Here is an 18,318-nt window from a genome sequence, read left to right as displayed (position 1 = left end):
GGCTGGAGCTGCGTTCTGGGAGGTGGTGCTGCCTGAACTCTGGCTGTGTGTTGGCCTGGCATGGTGCCACTGCATAGACCTACTCCATCTCTAAGCACCAGGTCCCTTCTGGCCTCTCCACCACCTCCAGGTGCCCACATTTGGGAGCAGAGTGCTAGGCCTCCATCCTCCATTGAGCTGGCCTGGACCACCAGGCCCTGCACTCCTTTTCTCGGATCTTCAGGATCTCTGGGGGCTTTGTGTCCTGTGATGGGTGGTCTGGGCCCTGTAGGGGCTAGACCTTCCAGGAGAGCATGTATGAGCTCCTGAGATGGCCGTGGTGCCACATCCCCTACAGGTGGGTTGAGTGCATAATGGACCAGAGGGGACTTTGTCCTATCTCAAACCCCTGCTTCTGGGACAGAGACTGCCAGGCCAGATCAGGCTGTGGATAGCAAGGAGGGGCCCGCAGAAGCCTGAGAGTTTGAGTGGCTTCCCAGAGGAGGCTGTCCCCTGTGTCCCCTGCTCTGTGCCTGCCTCTCTGGCTGACCTGGGTCCTTCCCCTGTCCTTCAGCCATCAACTCCTGTGCCCTGGGCAATGGTGGCTGCCAGCACAACTGCATCCAGCTTACGGCGACACGGCACCGCTGCCAGTGCCGGCCCGAGTACCAGCTCCAAGAGGACGGCAAACGCTGTGTCCGTGAGTCTGTCTGCCCACTTAGGGACAGAGGCAGGGTCACACCTCCCCAGTGGGCTGCTGGGGCTGGGGGTGCCCAGGAAGGTGGCCTGGCTGGGGTCTTTGGAGGCACTTGCTGCTGAGCAGCTGGGTGGATGTTCAGCCCCAGGTTATGGATGTGGGGCTGGGCTCAGGGGTCCTACATGGGGAGCTGGAAGGGCCTCAGTGCATTCCTTAGTTCCAGAGATACCTGGAGGGGTCCTACCCTGTCCTGCCTTGGCTCTGGCTATAGGTATAGGGGACTCGGGGCCTAACTTTGGGTAAAGGGCTGCCAGGTGCTTCTGGCATTTGTCCTGGGGTCTCTGGGCTGCTTATCCCAGAAGGAAGGGGAACTGCCATTGGAGATGGCAGGGCAGATGCAGAAGACCCTGGCTGTGGAAATGAGGGTGGGGGAAGGGCAGGTGAAGACAGCGTGCCTTCCTCACCTGTAGCCCCCGCCCTGCGAAAGGCCTGCTGGGTCCTCCCCACCAGTACAGGGATGAGGGTATGTGTGTGTGGCGGGGCCAAGGCCAGCAGCAGAGTGAGTGTCATGGGGTCACAGGCCCAGAGAGAGGTGTTCATGCCTCTGGGTAGCTGGCCAGCCTGTACCTGGGCCCAACAAGGGGAATAAGTGGGGGTGGGGCTCCACATCTTGTTTCCTGCTATCAGTGGGGCTCCCAGGAAAGCTGGCTTTGGAGGAGGGTGGGCTTTTGTGGGGAGGGGTGCTCCTATCTTCAGGTGGGTTCTGATGGGGAAGCAACCTTGCTCTGAGTTGGGGGGTCTTTTCAGATGTGCCCACTGGCCAGAGTGGGGAGGGGCGTTAGTGGGCCTAGGGCCTCACCTGGGGCAGGTATACCCTGCCCTGACCTCTCCCTTGGTCTCTGCCCTCTACCTACAGGGAGAAGCCCATGTGCTGACCGAAATGGCAGCTGCATGCACTTGTGCCAGGCCCGCCGGGGCCTCGCACACTGCCAGTGCCACACTGGCTACCAGCTGGCTGAGGACCGCAAGGCCTGTGAAGGTAGGCCCACCCTGCCTTATCCAGCCCTGGTCCTGCACCTCACCCCTGCCAGTCTTGCCCTTACCTCTTCGCTCTGTACCCCCACTCCTGCCAACATGCACCCTTGACCACGAGACTCCCTCTATCCTGTGTTCCTCTCTGCCCAGAGTCAGCTAGCATGTCCCTGGCACTGAGGAGGGACCTGTGTCTGACACTGGGCTGGGCCAGCTGCATCCTGCTGGACTGGGTCTTTTGGGTTCAGGACTGGTCTGTCTAGTCACCCTCGGGTGACCCTGGATGACGCATGGTCTGCTTGGCCCCAGCTCATCTGTGCTGGGGGGGGCTTGAGGAGGCACAGGGAGGGGCAGGGACATGCTTAAGGCAGCTGCTTCGAGCTGGAATCTCCTGTCAGCACAAGGAAACAAGCGATCCCACAGTGTTTGTTTCTTATTTTTAAAATTTTTTAAAAATTTTGTAGAGTAAAACCTGTGAGAGCAGGAACTCAGCAGAATAGCCTTGTTTTTCTGGGTCTCGAAAGTTCTCAGCCTTTGATAGGATGCAGTCACCATTCTGTCGCTCTGTATTTAGTGCCTGGGGCATGATAGAATTTTGCAAGACCAATGACTTATTCATTGTAAATACTTTTTTTCAACAATGTAAACCAGTGACTGTACACATGGACCTCATTGGATGGAATACACAGGAATCAAATAGACTACATCTGTAGAAAGAAGTGATGGAGAAGCTCAATATCATGCATTAGTCAGAACCAGGCCAGAGGCCAAATGTGGAATAGACCATCAATTGCTCATATGCAAGTTCAAGTTGAAGCTGAAGAAAATTAAAACAAGTCTGTGAGAGCCAAAGTACTACCCTGAGTATATGCCACCTGAATTTAGAAACCATCTCAAGAATAGATTTGATGCTTTGAACACTAAGGACCAAAGACCAGATGAGTTGTGGGATGGTGTCAATGACATTGTACATGAAGGTCATTAAAAAGACAGGAAAGAAAGAAAAGACCCAAATTAATGACAGAAGAGATTCTGAAACTTGCTCTTGCACTGATAGTAGCTAAAGCAAATGGAAGAAATGATGAAATAAAAGAGCTGAACAGAAGATTTGAAAGGATGATTCTCAAAGACAAAGTCAAGTATTATATGAAAGATGCAAAGACCTAGTTAGAAAACCAAAAGGGAAGAACATGCTTGCCATTCCTCAAGCTGAAAAAACTCAAGAAAAATTCAAGCCTTGAGTTGCAATATTGAAGGATTCTATGGGCAAAATATTGAACAACATGGGAACATCAAAAGAAGATGGAAGGAAAACACAGAGTCACTGTGCCAAAAAGAATTGGTCAACATTAGGCCATTTCAAGAGGTGGCATATGATCAAAAATTGATGGTACTGAAGAAGTCCAAGCTGCACTGAAGGCTTTGTTGAAAAACAAGGCTCCAGGAAGTGATGGGATACTCATTGAGATGATTCAGTGAATAGATGCTGTGCTGGAAGTACTCACTTGTCTACGTCAAGAAATTTGGAAGATAGTTACCTGGCCAGTTGACTGGAAGAGATCCATATTTGTGCCCATTCCAAACAAAGGTGATCCAACAGAATGTGGAGACTGTCAAACAATATTATTAATATCACATGCAAATAAAGTCTTGCTGAAGATAATTGCTGATGTCAGATGTATCTTGGCTGAAACCAGAGAATACCAGAAAGATGTTTACCTGTGTTTTATTGACTATGCAAAGGCATTTGACTGTGTGGATCATAACAAATTATGGAAAACATTGCAAAGAATTCCAGAACACTTCATAGTGCTCATGCAGAATCTATATGTAGACCAAGAGGCTGTCGTTTGAACAGAACAAGGGGATATAGCATGGTTTAAAATCAGAAAAAGTGTGTGTCAGGCTTGTATCCTTTCACCATACTTATTCAATCTGTATACTGAGCAAATAATCTAAGAAGCTGGACTGTACGAAGAAAAACATGGCAACAGGATTAGAGGAAGGCTCATTAACAACCTGCGATACGCAGGTGACACGCCCTTGTTGCTGAAAGTGAAGATGATGTGAAGCACTTACTGGTGAAGATCAAAGACTGAAGCTCCAGGATGGATTACACCTCAACATAAAGAAAACAAAAATTCTCACAACTGGACCAATAAGCAACATCAGAGTAAGTGCAGAAAAGATTGGAATTGTCAGGGATTTCATTTTACTTGGATGTATAGTCACCACCCATGGAAGCAGTAGTCAGCACATCAAACAAGATATTGCACTGGGTAAATTTGCTGCAAAAGACTTCTTGGAAGTGTTAAAGAGCAAAGATATCACTTTGAGGATTTAAGGTGAGCCTGACCCAAGCCATGGTGTTTTCAATAGCCTCATATGCATGGGAGAGCTGGACAGTGAATAAGGAAGACTGCAGAAGAATTGATGAATTTGAATTGGAGTGTTGGCAAAGAATAGTGAAAATACCATGGGCTGCCAGAACAGCAAATAAATCCATCTTGGAAGAAGTACAGCCAGAATGCTCCTTAGATGTGAGGATGGCAAGACTTCATCTCATGTGTTTTGGACATGTTATCGGAAGGGACCAGTCCCTTGAGAACTGCATCATGCTTATAAAGTAGAGGGTCAGTGAAAAAGAGGAAGACTGTCCATGAGATGGATTGACACAGTAACTGAGACAATGACCTCAAGCTTAGCAAGGATTGCGAGGATGGTTCAGGACCAGGCAGTGTTTCATTCCATTGTACATGGGGTCTCTACGAGTCGAAACTGACTCGGTGGCACCTGACAACAACATATTTAGTGGAAAATATTTGACCCATCTTTCTCTGACAGATTCCTGCCTTACACAAGTTCTGGCGTTTGCAGGTTTTACTGTATTACCTAAGAAATAGCTGCTCATTAGGAACCAATGCAGAAAAGAGATAAATAAGAAAAACAGAGGAAATAGCACTCCTGGGCCCCAGGGTGACATTTCTATGCCGCCTTTCTTTCTTGGTTTCTGCATATTTAACACATTTAAGTTAATGTGCATATTTGTGCATGTTTAAAATCACACAGGCTCACAGTTATGTGTAACATTCAATTTCATATGCACATTTACGCAGTCTAATGTTCCCACTTGCTCACACGGGTCCTGTTTCCTAAAACACAAGACCCTGGATACCTTTGGCTGCCCTGAGGTCTGTCTGCCGGGTGGTATATGTGTCATTGAGTGCTCTCTCTAGGCTTGGAATCATTTCTGACTCCTGGCTGTTATAAATGGCGCGGATAACAGCCTAGGGGAGGCGTCTGTCCACGCTGCCTGACGGCTTATGGCTCGGGTGGGGTAGGGGGTGCAGGCGGCCAGATCCATTTTCCAGGCCTCCTGCCAGGTGGCCGGCAGAGATGGTCCCAACATGGGGGAGAAACTTGTGTTGCAATCTTCACTAGTGCCAGGAAGGGGCATTTGAAAGGTCACTGGCACTTTGAAAGGCAGGCCCTGGGGTTTTAGGAGCCTGATGCTTCAGGGGCGCCCTCTCTTGAGGTGTGATTAGGGGGCAGACTCCTTCCTCCCAGGGAATCTCAGGGGCATGAATACAGCAGTGGAGGACTGTGGGAGTTGTCAGGGACTCCTGCCAGGACTCAGGTCGTGGCCACAGGAGGAGGTGCTGGGAACCATGCTCTGAGTGCCAGCAGGCCTGGGCCAAGGAGTACAGAAAGGCTAAGCCTCTCACCTACAGCCAGCAGCAGGACCCAAGGCTCTAGCAGTGGGGCTCAAAGTGGACACTTTCCACCATCCTCTGTGCCTCCCCAGGAGGGAACCCTAGTCTTCTCTGAAGCTTGTCTACCAGAAGGTGAATGAATAGCAGGGCCAGGTCCACAGGAAGTCCAAGTGGTCCCAGTTGTGTAGCCACAGAATGGGAGGCACAGAGGGAGTGCAGCCATGGTACAGGAGGATGCAGAGCGGGTGCAGCCATGGAATGGGGGTAGAGAAGGGGTACAGCCATGGAATGGAGGTACAGAGGGCATCGATCACAGATGGATCCTGAGGCCTGACTGCCCGGCTGCACCCCTCCTAGCCTAATGGGTGTTGGGTCTCTCAGGCCAGTAGCCCAAACCCCTCTCCTTGATCTCTTCCCTCCAGATGTGGACGAGTGTGCCACAGGGCAGGCTCAGTGTGCCCATGGCTGCCTCAACACGCGTGGCTCCTTCAAATGTGTGTGCAATGCAGGCTATGAGCTGGGTGCCGATGGCCGACAGTGCTACCGTAAGTGGGCAGTGGGTGGGTGCTTCCACTCAGGGGTATGGAGGTGTGCCCGGGGTGGCAGTGCTACCGTGAATGGGTGGTGTGCAGGTACCTGCGTGCATGAGGGATGCCCAAGGGCAGCAGATGGCTCCCCGTCCCTTCACTGGCCTGCCTACTTGCTTTGCCCCAGGGGCGGTGCTTCCTTGTCGATCAGGGGCAGTGCTGTGGGCGAGACTGTAGGAAGGCAAAGCTGACCTGTTCTGAGGCCCAAGAGATCCTCCTTGGTTCTTGTTTCCCAGCAAGGCACACCCACTCTGGCTGCGGGGTAGGGGAGCACTTGCTAGCTTGGGGTCCCAAGACCTTGTGCCCTGTCCCAGGCTGGCTGTCTCATTGCAGGCATTGAGATGGAGATTGTCAATAGCTGTGAGGCCAACAATGGCGGCTGCTCCCACGGCTGTAGCCACAGCAGTTTGGGGCCTCTCTGCACCTGCCCCCGTGGCTATGAGCTGGACACAGACCAGAAGACGTGCATTGGTATGTGCTGCCGGGTGGGGCTGATGGGGTCTGTGCCCTGGAGCCTGTTTCTTCCAGACTGGCCTATTCTGACCCAAAGCCAGATCCGCTGCTGCCAAGTCTGCAGGCAGGTCTGATGCCTCGATGTGGGAGCTCCCTCCTGTCTGTTGTACCCTGCTCTGTCTGCACTGGGTCCAGGCAGGTGGTCAGGGGGTGTGCCTGGTGAGAGGTGGCATCAGTGGCCCCAGGAAGATCCCTTGGTGCTGATACTGGCCTGCTGAGTCCCCACCCACCCAGCACCCAAGTTTCCCCCAACACCTCCACTGAGCACTGCTCCATCACCCTGTGAAGTGCCCAGTAGTCTGGGAATGGCCCCTGACATGCAGGGCTGGTGGTAGACCCTCTTTTGATGGGTGGTGCTGATTCCATGGGGGACTCACTTCCAGCTCCAGGCTGGCCCCTGCTCTGGCACCTTCTCCAGAGTAGGCAGGGTGTCCTGAGGCTGTGAGATGTGCCCTCTGTGTGTGCATGTGTGTAGGACAGGAACGTCTGTGGGGTTGTGTACAGGTGTGAGGTATGCATAGGGTTATGTGTGAGTGTGTACAAGATGTGTGTGGGTGTGAGTGTGCACAGGAATGTGTGAGTGCATGTGGGACTGTGAGTGGGTGTGAGGTGTGCATGAGATTGTATGTATGTTTGCCTGTGATTTTATGTGGATATGCTCACTATTGTGTACAGGTGTTTGTATGATTGTGCACTGGTGTGCATGTGAATGTGGGTGTGAAGTATTACGGCATATGCATTGTGCTCACTAATCTGCCCAGTGTGTATGTGATCATGCACAGGTATATGTGCAATGGTGTGTACATATGTGTGTGATTGTGTAGGATTGTGTGTGATTGTGTTTGTGTGGTTGTATGAGGGTGTGCATGTGATTGTGTGTGTGTACAGTTGTGTGTATGTGATCATGCATGTGTATGTGTGTGATTGTATGCAGATATGCCTATGATCATGTGTGGGTGGGTGATGGTGGGTGGGTGGCACTGGATGGGGGGTGTGGGTTGGCATCACCTGTGCCAACTGCTCTCGGTGTGTACCCGTAGACGTGGACGACTGTGCAGATTCACCATGCTGCCAGCAGGTCTGCACGAACACCCCTGGCGGCTACGAGTGCAGCTGCTACGCAGGTTACCGGCTCAGCACCGATGGCTGTGGCTGTGAGGGTGAGCGTTGTGGCCCGGGTGCGGCATGGGAGGGGCTGGGCTAACTGGCCCATCTGTGTGCACAAGGCCTTGTCCTCTACATGCTCTGCCTCTGTGCATTGATTGAGTGCCTGCTGTTGCAGTGCTGTGCTGACCTGTGGCCACTGGTTGCTCTCCTGTGGGGCTGGGCCTGTACCCTGGCTGCTCCTAGCCTGGCCTAGTGAGGCTGAGTGTCCACTGTCACTTGACCCTGAGGCGAGAGAATGGCTGGGAGGAGCACACTGGGGCCGGAGGGAACTTGTAAGTCCCTGGCATGGCCGCAGGGCCTCAGACCAGCAGTGGAGCAGGATGGGCAGGGCCAGCCAGTGTCCCTGGCCCCAGAGGATGGCCTCCACAGCCCCATGATTGTCTGTAGATGTGGATGAGTGCGCCTCTGGCCGTGGTGGCTGTGAGCACCACTGTACCAACCTGGCCGGCTCCTTCCAGTGTTCCTGTGCAGTGGGCTTCCGGCTGCTCGAAGACCGCAGGGGCTGTGCCTGTAAGTCCCCACCGTGCCTAATCATGCCCCTGCCTACCTTCCTTCTTGGAGTCTGGGCCCAGTGCCCCCCATGTCACTGATCTCTCTGTGCCCTTCCAGGCCTCCTTGCCTTCTCTCCCTCGGAGCATTGGCTCTATCTAAGGGCCTGACTGGGCTCTGCCACATCCCCTCCTACTGGAAATGGCTGTGGCTGCTAATGGGAACATGGGGTAGGGGGTTGCTCAGACAGTGTGACCTGAGCCATGTGGTGTTCAGAGGTCTTGGTAGGCCAGATCTCCTTGCCCAGGTGAGATAAGAGGCCACAACCTAAGTGACACCATCCTAGGCACTGAAGAGTCCAGAGAGAACAGAGCCCTGGCCACCCCTCACCCCCTCCATGCCTCAGAGTCTTGGCTAGGGTCTGGACACTCCAGGGCCAGAGCTGGGAGGAGCTGGTGGAGGTGATGGCATGGGCCAAGTCTATAGGGTCTGGGTCTTTTCCATCTTGGTAGCAGTGTCAGTAGGGTAGCAGGGATGGCCCTGTGACCAGGGTGTGAAGGCGGTGGCTTTGGGAGGAAGTGACTGGCTGACCCTGGGGCAGGGGCTGCACAGAGGGCCTGGGCAGGCCCCACCTGGGGAGATGCCATGGAGGGGTATGTGACCGCTGCAGAGCTGGGTATTGGGAGCAGGACTCAGCAGCCTCTGTCCCTAGTGCTGGAGGAGTCGGTGGTAGACCTGGACGGCCAGCTGCCCTTTGTGCGACCCCTGCCCCACATCGCGGTGCTTCGGGATGAGCTGACTCAGCTGTTCGAGGAGGACGAAGAAGGCATGGCTGACGAGGAGGAGGCAGAGGTCCGAGGGGAGCATACGTTGGCCGAGAAGTTTGGTGAGGGTCACTCCCAGCCCGGGAGTCTGCTCTCACGGTGATGGATCCTCCCTCCCTTGGGCCAGGTCTTTGCCCTCTGCAATGTCCTGTTGATCGAGGCCCAGAGGGGCAAACACTTGCTTGGTTTCCACAGCAGATCTGGCTGAGCTAGACCAGAGCTGCACCTGGCTCCAATGGGTGGGAGGGGTCCTGCCCCACAAGGTCCCCCTCCATCTGACTCCCACCCCCACCTGGCCTGTTGACCTGCGTCAGGGACTCAGCCCGTGATGGCTGAGTGTACTTGAGGTTTTGTCACCCTCTGAGGCCCCTTGCCTACCTGCCCCTAGTCTGCCTGGATGACTCCTTTGGCCATGACTGCAGCCTGACCTGTGACGACTGCAGCAACGGGGGAACCTGCCTGCCGGGCCTGGTTGGCTGTGATTGCCCTGAGGGCTGGACTGGACTCATCTGCAACCAGAGTGAGACTAGGGCTGGGATGGGTGGGGACATGGTGGACAGGGGCCTGTGGGCAGCCATGACCCCGTTCACTCTTACTCTCCCCATCAGTCTTGGGTGGGGGCTCCCCTAATTCACTCACTCATTCACTCGTGGATTTATTCATTCTCTCATTCATTCATCTATACATTCACTCATGCATTCATTCATTCACCAGTTCATTCATGCATTCACTCATGTAATCATTCATTCATGTGATCATTCATTTACTCATTCATGCATTTAATCCCTCATTCATTCACTCATTCCCTCATTCATGCATTTAGTCACTCATTCATGCATTCATTCATTCCCTCACTCATTCATTCATGCATTCATTCAAGCATTCCCATAAGTATAAATCACTGACCACTTGTACCCCAGGGACAGCAAGGCCAGGTATTTGTCCTTCACAAGTGCCACAATCCATGGGGCTCAGCAACAAGCCAATAACTAAAACCATTACAGGTGGTGATCAGGAAAAGGGGTGATCAAGAAACAAGGGGTGTCCCAAGAAGTGTCACTGGCAGGAAAATGACTCCTGCCTTGCTACTCCCCTGGAGCTGGCTCCCCCACACTCTGTTAAGCCCACCAGACCACACTGGGGGTTTGGTCTCAAGGGCAGTAGCAGTTGCTCTTAGTGTGTGCCTGTGTGAAGATGCCAGCGAGCAGGGCCCATGCTGTGGAACTCCGATGAATAGGATGCAGCCACTGATTAGGATCTCTGCCCCGGCCTGGGCAGCGCCATGGTGCCCTGGTGCTGACATCTGTTGCTGTGGGCAGCAGCTTCTGAACTAGTGGCTTAGTCCCTAGGAGGGTGGCTCATCATGTCCGTGGGAAGGGCTCTGGGTTTGGAGTCTTCCTGCGGCCTGTGACCCTGGTTCTTCATGTCCCTCCTGTAGCGTGTCCCCCAGACACCTTTGGGAAGAATTGTAGCTTCTCCTGCAGCTGTCAGAATGGTGGGACCTGCGACCCTATCACGGGGGCCTGCCGCTGCCCCCCAGGTGTCAGCGGATCTCACTGTGAGGACGGTATGTGTAGCATCCTTGGGCACTTGAATGGCTCCCTGAGGGAAGTGAAAGGGGAGGGTGGGCATCACTGTGCATCTCTCCCCGCTCACTCTCCCCAGGTCTTCTTCCTTAATAATAGCACTTTGCTTGGCTTAGACCCCCTTCCCTTCTGGCTGTACTGGAGAGGGAGGGACGAGGCCCTGTGGGGAGAAAGCACAGATTTCCTATTGCATGCTGATTCTTCTGGGCTCTAATGACAGCAGATGATGAAGTCTTGGCAGAACAGCACTTTTGAAATTTGTTCCATTTAGAGGTAGTGAGGCTCCTGTTCATGGAAGTATTCAAGCAGACCTGTATGATGGTTGGTTGGGAAGTACAGAAGGGATGACGGGATGACTCATGTGCCTGGTGATATGTGGAGTCATGGCAATGCCCTTTCTAATCCTGAAGTTGCAGCATTTTAGGAACAATTAGAACCAGTTGCCCCGGGGTTGACTGACTCATAGGGACCCGTATGTGTGAGAGCAGAACTGTGCTCCGTGGGAGGTCTCAGTGGATGAGTTTTCAGAATGAGATCACCAGGCCTTTCTTCCAAGGCGCTTTTGGGTAGGCTCAAACCCCCCACCTTTCGATTAGCAGCTGACCACTTTCATCGTTGCATCACCCAGGGGACTCAGGTGGAATTAGAGAGTCCCCAGGAGATGAACGCTAAAGCTTTAAGTCTTCAAACACATCCATCCTGCCTTTTTCTGGGGATGCAGCTAACATGTATGTAATTGGAAATGTCCTACTTTAGTGGGTGGAGGAGAGCAATCAACCTGATGCCTGGGGCTGTGCTCTGCTGAGGCCTCAGGTCACCCTGCAGGGCTCTCAACCTCTTTCTTGTCTGTTACCACCCCTCATCCCCCAGTCCCTCTGCCTTCAGGGCTCTGCTGTCTTCCGGACGTTTCTTCCCCTTCCACCGGTGTTTTCAGCTGCTGGGGCCAGAGGCCTGGTGTGGGTGTGCTGTGGGAGTTATGTGTGCTGGCTGCCCTGACGGCCCAAGGGGCTGAATGTGGTGCTTCTGCTTTGGGATGTTCTGTGACTTCCCAGGGGAGCTTGGTGGTGTAGTGCCTAGGGCATTTGACTGCTAACCAGAAGGCTGGTGGTTCAAACCCACCAACCCACTCCTCGGAAGGAAGACTGGGCAATCTACTTCCGTAGAGATGTTGTTGTTGTTTGCCGTCAAGTGGGACTGACTCATAGCGACCCCTCCTCGGGTTTCCAAGGCAATATCACTACAGAAGTAGATTGCCCCATCTTCCTTCCGAGAAGTGGCTGGTGGGTTTGAACTGCCAGCCTTCTGGTTAGCAGTCAAGTACCTTAGACACTACGCTACCAGAGCTCTCTCCGTAGGGATACCACCTTGGAAACCCAAGGAGGGGTTGCTATGAGTAGAATTGACTCAACAGCAGTGAGTTTGGTTTGGTTTGGTTTGGATGACTTCCCTGAGGAGCCTTGGTGGTGCAATGCTTAAATGCTCAGCTGCTAACTGTAAGGTCATTGGTTCAAACCACCAGCAGCTCTGTGGGAGAAAAGATCTGGCAGCTGCTCCCATAAAGATTACAGCCTAGGAAACCCCATGGGGGCAGTTCTACTCTGTTCTTCGGGGCTGCTATGAGTTGGAATTGACACACTGGCCCACAGAAACAACAACATAAGACCAGGAGGCCTGGGTCTCAGCTGGGGTCATGTGGGGGATCTCTTGGATAGGGGAGCTAGAGGAGACCTGTACTCATATATCATATAGTCTGGCGGGCAGGCTTTTGGGGGCCTGTGTTAGTGTCCTAGGCTCTAGGTATTCTGGGCTTGTGGATCTTGTGCACTGCCCACTCCCTACCCCCCCATCACTCTGTCCCCTCCTCCAGGCTGCCCCAAGGGCTTCTACGGCAAGCAGTGCCGGAAGAAGTGCCATTGTGCTAACCGAGGCCGGTGCCACCGCATCTATGGGGCCTGCCTCTGTGATCCAGGGCTCTACGGCCGCTTCTGCCACCTGGGTGAGTCCTGCTGCACTGCAGTGTCAAGGGGGGCTTGGGTACAGGGACAGGCCCATGCACCTCGCTCACTGTATGCTGGGAGCTTGTATCTTTTGGGTTGAGTTTGACTGCTCACCATTTTGTGGACAAGGAACTCAGGGCTCAAAGAGGTCACCCAGCTAAGATGGGAGGCAGGGGGCCTAGGGTCCCCCCAGGCTGCCGTCTTGACTGAGCCAGTCTCTAGGGCATCTGGCTGGGTGGCCACAGTGTGCAGCACAGTGTTGGGGGAGGGCAGCCCCTAGCCCTGGATCTGGGACTCTAGGTGGGCTAGAGTCAGGGTGACCAGGAAGCTACTCTGCATGCCTGACAGAGTAGGCCTCCCTCGGAAGCTTCAGGATAAGCACAGGGCTTATCCTGGGTATTTGAGATTCCTGGGTCCTGGCAGCGAGATGGGGTCTGCAGACTCTCTTAGATACCCAGGAGGAGAGGGGCTGTGGCTGCTGGAGGGAGGGTGGGTGGGGACAGGGAGTTTCAGATCAGTTCACTGGAATAATTCGGAGGAAGAAATAGAAAGTTTGAGAAGTACAGGGACTTTCCCAGCTGGGAGTGGTGTGACTTGGTCTCTCTGAGTTTTGTTTGTCTGTAAAATGGGTGCAGTCATCACAGGCCCCTGGGGCTGGGGAGACAAGGTGCTGGCGTCCCAAAGAGCATCTGGTTAATAAAGGGCACAGTGGCTGTGTGGGACGGGCTGGGACAAGTGCTCAGTGCATGGCTTTGAAATATGGAGCTGGGGGCTCCATGGATAGATGCAGCTGGGGAGGCAGCACAGATAGCAGCAGTCTTATCCCTGCGGTGTCTCTGGCCACAGCCTGCCCCCCATGGGCTTTTGGACCGGGCTGCTCAGAAGAGTGCCGCTGTGAGCAACGAAACACACAGGCATGTGACCGGAGGGACGGCAGCTGTACCTGCAAGCCAGGCTTCTGGGGGAAGTGGTGCCAGCACGGTAAGCGCAGGTGCGGGATGGGGACAGGAGCATCCCGCGGGGCTGCTGATGCCCTGCCTCCATGTCCTGCAGAGTGCCAGCTGGGGTTTTTTGGTCCGGGCTGCCGGCAGGTGTGCACCTGCCCACTAGGTGTGGCCTGTGACCCCAAGAGTGGTGAGTGTCAGAAGCAGTGTCCTGCTGGCTACCGGGGCAAGGACTGTGACCAAGGTGAGTGGCCAACCCTAGGGTCTCAGTGATCTGGGGGTGGTCAAGGGCATCTGGCCTAGAATGCTGGTGGCTGCAGAGGGCCTGCTGAGACAGGCCAGCAACTTTACCTGCCTGAGTCATTGTACCTATGACGGCACAAGTGACTGGTCTGTCTGTCCCTTTGCTCAGGGCGGGACTGGTCGCTCAGGACTTACTCACTCACTCAGGCATTCATTCACTCATTTACTCAATCACACATTTGCTCACTCACTCATTCTTTCTTTCACTCACTCTTCCTTTCCTGCACTCCCTCACTCCACTGGCATATCCAGAGCACCCTTTGTGTTTGATGCTGGGCTGCAGGAGCTCCATCCTGGCAGTGTGAGCAAGCAGGCGAATAGTCTCTTTGGAGGTGCCTGGGGAGGCAGCTGTTCCTGGAGAGAAGTCTCAGCTGCAGGTGCCAACATGGGGCATGGGTGCAGTGACAGAGGGCCCCTCCACGTGGATGGTGCAGCCTGGGGCTGGGTAATGGGTACAAAGCCGAGGATTGAGGTTGAGGCCTGGGCACCCACATTTCCATAGTGGGAGTGGTCATGCAGTGGACCCACAGACTCAGCCCCAGAGGTCCCAGGGCAGGATCTGGGAGGTAGGCACTCTGTCTCTGCTCAACGCTGAACTCAGTGGACGTGGAGCTGGGCTTTGCTGGAGAGGGTCAGGAAGATGGGGAACCTGGTGGGAGACAGACCTTGAACTCTCCAAGTCCCTCTGCCTGGCTGAGTGAGTGTTGGATGAATAGAAAGGGTGGAGGGAGGTCCCCGTTGGAGCTGATGACTAACCATGCCAGAGGTGCACAGAGGACAAGTGTCCTTGGAGTCTCCTGCTCCTCGGCCTCACAACGGGTAGGAAAAACCTAAGTGTTGTCATTGTCACAGGAGGGAAAGGAATCATGAGTAAGCAGGGTCACGGTGACCGACAGGTACTAGGCAAGTGAAACGCTTCCTTGGCATGTGGTGTACATGCATCCCACCCCTGCCAGCCTGAGGCAGATGGGCAGCAGGGGGCCTGCAGTGGCAGCATCAAGACAGAGCTGGCCCCAATGTTCTCCCCATCCTACGGGGCACTGTAGGGAGCCAGTGTGTCTTGAGCTCCCACCAGCTCAGGCTGAGCAGAGGGGTCAGCAGTGGGTGTAAGGACACTCTCATCTTAGGCCACCCTACCACATGGGCTGCTGAGGCCCAGGGTTGCAGCACCTCCACCCCATCCCGTGGACCTCCCCTGGGCATGCCTCACCACACTGGCCTATTTATTGGCTGAGATACTGAAGGCCCTTTCAAGGGGTGAGCTAGGAGAGCCTCAACCCCAGCTCTTCCCTGCTGTGTTCCTTTCCTTTTTCTTTAAAAGCCTCTGGAGCCCCAAGGATGGGCCACAGGAAATGGCACACATAGTTTTATGGAAATGGTAGACTCCTCGCTGTTGTTAGCTCTGGAAACTATTACCAACCCAAATGTGCGTCTGCCCCCAATTAGTGGAGCAGAGGCTCCAGGAGGCTTGGCAGGGCTGCTTCATATGGCACAGCTGGATTTGCCTTTCCCTGGTCCACACTGCGTGGGCGTATGTCTGTGTGCAGCACCTACTTTGTGCACATACGTAGCACCCAAGCACCTACTGGAGGTGCACGTGTGCTGCACTTGTGGTCCTGTTTATGTGCCTGTGCCCGTGCGGGTGAGATGTGGGTCCACAGAGGACAGGTCCCTCATGACAGGGTTTATCAGTTTGTTCTCAAGGACCCTCTTAGGGGCTTGGAAGGTGCCCATGCTGGGATTCTGTCCCCACCCCTCTGACGCTCCTCCTCCTGGCAGGGATGTCCTCGGCGCTCAGCCTTGGCTGTGGGTGCTTTGGTCGGCGGAGTTTGTGAGTCTCTGCACGTGAAGCCTGGGGCATCTGCAGCCTGCACCTGGAGGCTGCCATGAACACTTTCTAGGGGGCCATTTCCTGCAGCAGCAGGAGAGGCAATGGCACAGCCTCTGTACTGGGCAAGGAAGGAGCCTTCTCCTGTATCCCCGGGCTGCCCCCAGCCTTGCACTCAGGTGTCCTGGAGCAGGGAGGCCGAGGCTGAGCCCTAAGGGCCAGAAGAGGCGTGGAAGCCCACGACGCTAAGCTCCATGGAGAAGCCTCCAGGCTTCTAGTACCCAGGGCTCTGCAGGGCCATGGAGAGAGTGGTGGTGGTGGGAGAGCTCTACAGCACCCCTCTTCTTCCTGAGGCCTCATGAGGTGCCTAGGGCTTGCCTGAGTCAGCTCTTTTGAACATGTCCCTCCACCCCTCCCGTCTCACTGCCCAGTGATGTGTGGCGGCAGGGGGTGGGCAGGCCTGTGGAGGGCCCCCTTATCTCTGAAGTTGTGGGGCATCTGGCCTGCTCCCTCTCACCCCACCCCATCCTGCCAGGAGGGGACTGCAGCTCTGAGGCTAGGTGAGGGCATGTACATCCCAGGGTTCCTAGCTGAGAAGGGCTGGGAGAGGAGGGGGCTTGTGGAGGGACTGAATGGGCATCTCCAGGTAGGGAGTGGGACACTGGCCAGCAGAGAGCCCCTGGAGGTGGGCCAAGGTGGGGATGGGACAGGGCTGAGCTGGCCTGGCTCAGTGCTCCCTGGGAGCTCTCCAGGGGCCTGGATGGCCCGAATTCAACCAGAGCAGTCTCCACCCTGTCTCATGGCCCCATCTGTGACCCTCAGTTCTGCCTATCTGTGCCCCTGAGGCACCCCCTGGCCCTGCCCTGCACTGCCTCCTCCTCAGCCCCTTCTTGTGACCTGGGCTGGTCACCCAGGGACTCAGTTGTGTTCAGCAGCCCTGCTGGAGCTGGAGCAGGTGCCTGGTGGGGGCTGGGGGCTGGGACCAGGTTGTTGGTAACCCCCAAGGGAGGAGAGGCTCCAGGCTGGGCCTTAAGAGTGTGCTGAGGCCCATTCTGTTCCTTCCTGCAGAGTGCCCAGAGGGGACATTTGGTGCAAACTGTTCTGTCCACTGCTCCTGTGGGGGGGCTCCCTGTGACCAGGTCACGGGGCAATGCCTGTGCCCGCCAGGAAGGACTGGGGATGACTGTGGGGCAGGTGAGTGGCAGGGGTCTCCTGGAGTTTTCTCCTTGGCTCCCCACAGTGATATGGGACCCCAGCCTCAGCCCTGAACTTTGTTTGGCGACCCCTGGCTCCAACCCTGAACATATTTAAGTTCCTTTCCATCCTTGCACTGACAGATTTTGGGGCTATCTGGCCTCAGATCATGGTTAGAGACCCCTAACCCCAGCCCTAACAGTAGTTAAAGAACCCTTGACCCTCACCCCTAACAGTATTTGGGGACTCCTGAGCCCAGACCATGTTTTGGGGCCCTTGACCCCAGCCTGGAGCTCTAGATTCAGCCTGCTCCTGGCAGCTGTGGAGCCCTGCTGAGTCAACAAGACTGGGTCTGGGGTGGGGGTATTTGGGGGAAGCACTGGGGACTTGATGGCCATTGGAGGGTAGCCCCAGGTCAGCCAGCAGAACCCCTGGCCCATGTCTGCTCACCATGTGGGGGTCTCCCAGCACCCTCTCTGGGGCTTATGGTGATGCCTGCTTCACTCTCCCTGGGGCTGGTGTGGTGCCCCGCAGCCTCTCCTGGCCCTGAGTGGGCTGCTGGTTGTGTCGAGGTGCCCACCCCCGGGCTGAGAGCCTCAGGGGCACTAACTGGGTGTTTGGAAGTTAGAGTGTCCTCAGGGCCGCTGGGGACTTGGCTGCCAGGAGATCTGTCCTGAGTGTGACCACGGTGCCAGCTGTGACCCTGAGACAGGAGCCTGCCTATGTCCACCTGGTTATGTGGGCAGCCGCTGCCAGGATGGTGAGTGGGGCCTGGGGTGTGCCTCAGGATGGGGGCCAGGCCCAGGCGCTCACTCTCTCTTCCCCTGCAGTGTGCCCAGCAGGCTGGTTTGGGCCTGGCTGTCAGGCCAGGTGCTCCTGTGTCAATGCAGGGCACTGCCACCCAGTGACCGGGCGGTGCAACTGTGCTCCAGGGTGGATGGGCCTTGACTGTCGCAGAGGTATGTGGAGGGGGGGATCCTTCATCCACATCACCCCCCTGCCATGCACACGGGTCCTCCAGGACTGGGGAGTACTGGGGTTCCTCCTAATATGTCCCCTTGGCCCAGCCTTGCCAGGCACGGTGAGCTCCTTCATCCATGACCACCAACCTGCTGTGCACAGGGACTTCTGGGACTGGGGTGCATTGGGGTCTCTCCCAAGCTCCCCTGACCCCTGACCTTGGCACGTGCTATGGGCCTCACTGGCCCTGTACCGAGTGACTGACTCTGTTGCAGCCTGTGATGGGGGGCACTGGGGGCCTGACTGCAGGTACCCCTGCAACTGCAGTGCTGGGCATGGGAGCTGTGAGGCCACTAGCGGCCGCTGCCTGTGTGAAGCTGGCTACACAGGCCCACGCTGCGAGCACCGTGAGTTGGGTTGGACTCTGGCCATCCCCACCCCACCCCAGGCCCTGCTGTGGGGACCCCAAGTTTCAGTAGCCCAAGGAAGTCCCATCCTGCCTTCT

General features: G+C 55.4%; 1 protein-coding gene across 1 annotated transcript in view; it reads left to right on the top strand.

Annotated features, from left to right (window-relative positions):
- MEGF6 (multiple EGF like domains 6) overlaps positions 1–18,318 on the top strand; it is a 140,987-nt gene that overhangs the window by 114,003 nt on the left and 8,666 nt on the right. The window contains exons 6-21 of the mRNA XM_007945523.1: positions 554–679; positions 1,593–1,715; positions 5,844–5,966; positions 6,342–6,479; positions 7,562–7,681; positions 8,076–8,198; positions 8,890–9,063; positions 9,390–9,521; positions 10,440–10,568; positions 12,455–12,583; positions 13,431–13,565; positions 13,638–13,772; positions 16,728–16,853; positions 17,482–17,613; positions 17,684–17,812; positions 18,089–18,220. Of these exons, the coding sequence (XP_007943714.1) occupies positions 554–679; positions 1,593–1,715; positions 5,844–5,966; positions 6,342–6,479; positions 7,562–7,681; positions 8,076–8,198; positions 8,890–9,063; positions 9,390–9,521; positions 10,440–10,568; positions 12,455–12,583; positions 13,431–13,565; positions 13,638–13,772; positions 16,728–16,853; positions 17,482–17,613; positions 17,684–17,812; positions 18,089–18,220 (2,106 nt within the window). The remainder of the gene's footprint in view (positions 1–553; positions 680–1,592; positions 1,716–5,843; positions 5,967–6,341; positions 6,480–7,561; positions 7,682–8,075; positions 8,199–8,889; positions 9,064–9,389; positions 9,522–10,439; positions 10,569–12,454; positions 12,584–13,430; positions 13,566–13,637; positions 13,773–16,727; positions 16,854–17,481; positions 17,614–17,683; positions 17,813–18,088; positions 18,221–18,318) is intronic.

This window comes from Orycteropus afer, unplaced genomic scaffold (assembly GCF_000298275.1).
Source record: "Orycteropus afer afer isolate SDZICR_OR568_19922 unplaced genomic scaffold, OryAfe1.0 scaffold00136, whole genome shotgun sequence".
Classification (NCBI taxonomy): Eukaryota; Metazoa; Chordata; class Mammalia; order Tubulidentata; family Orycteropodidae; genus Orycteropus; species Orycteropus afer.
Note: the sequence above shows the minus strand (reverse complement) of the source record. Positions and strands in the feature narration are given on the sequence as shown.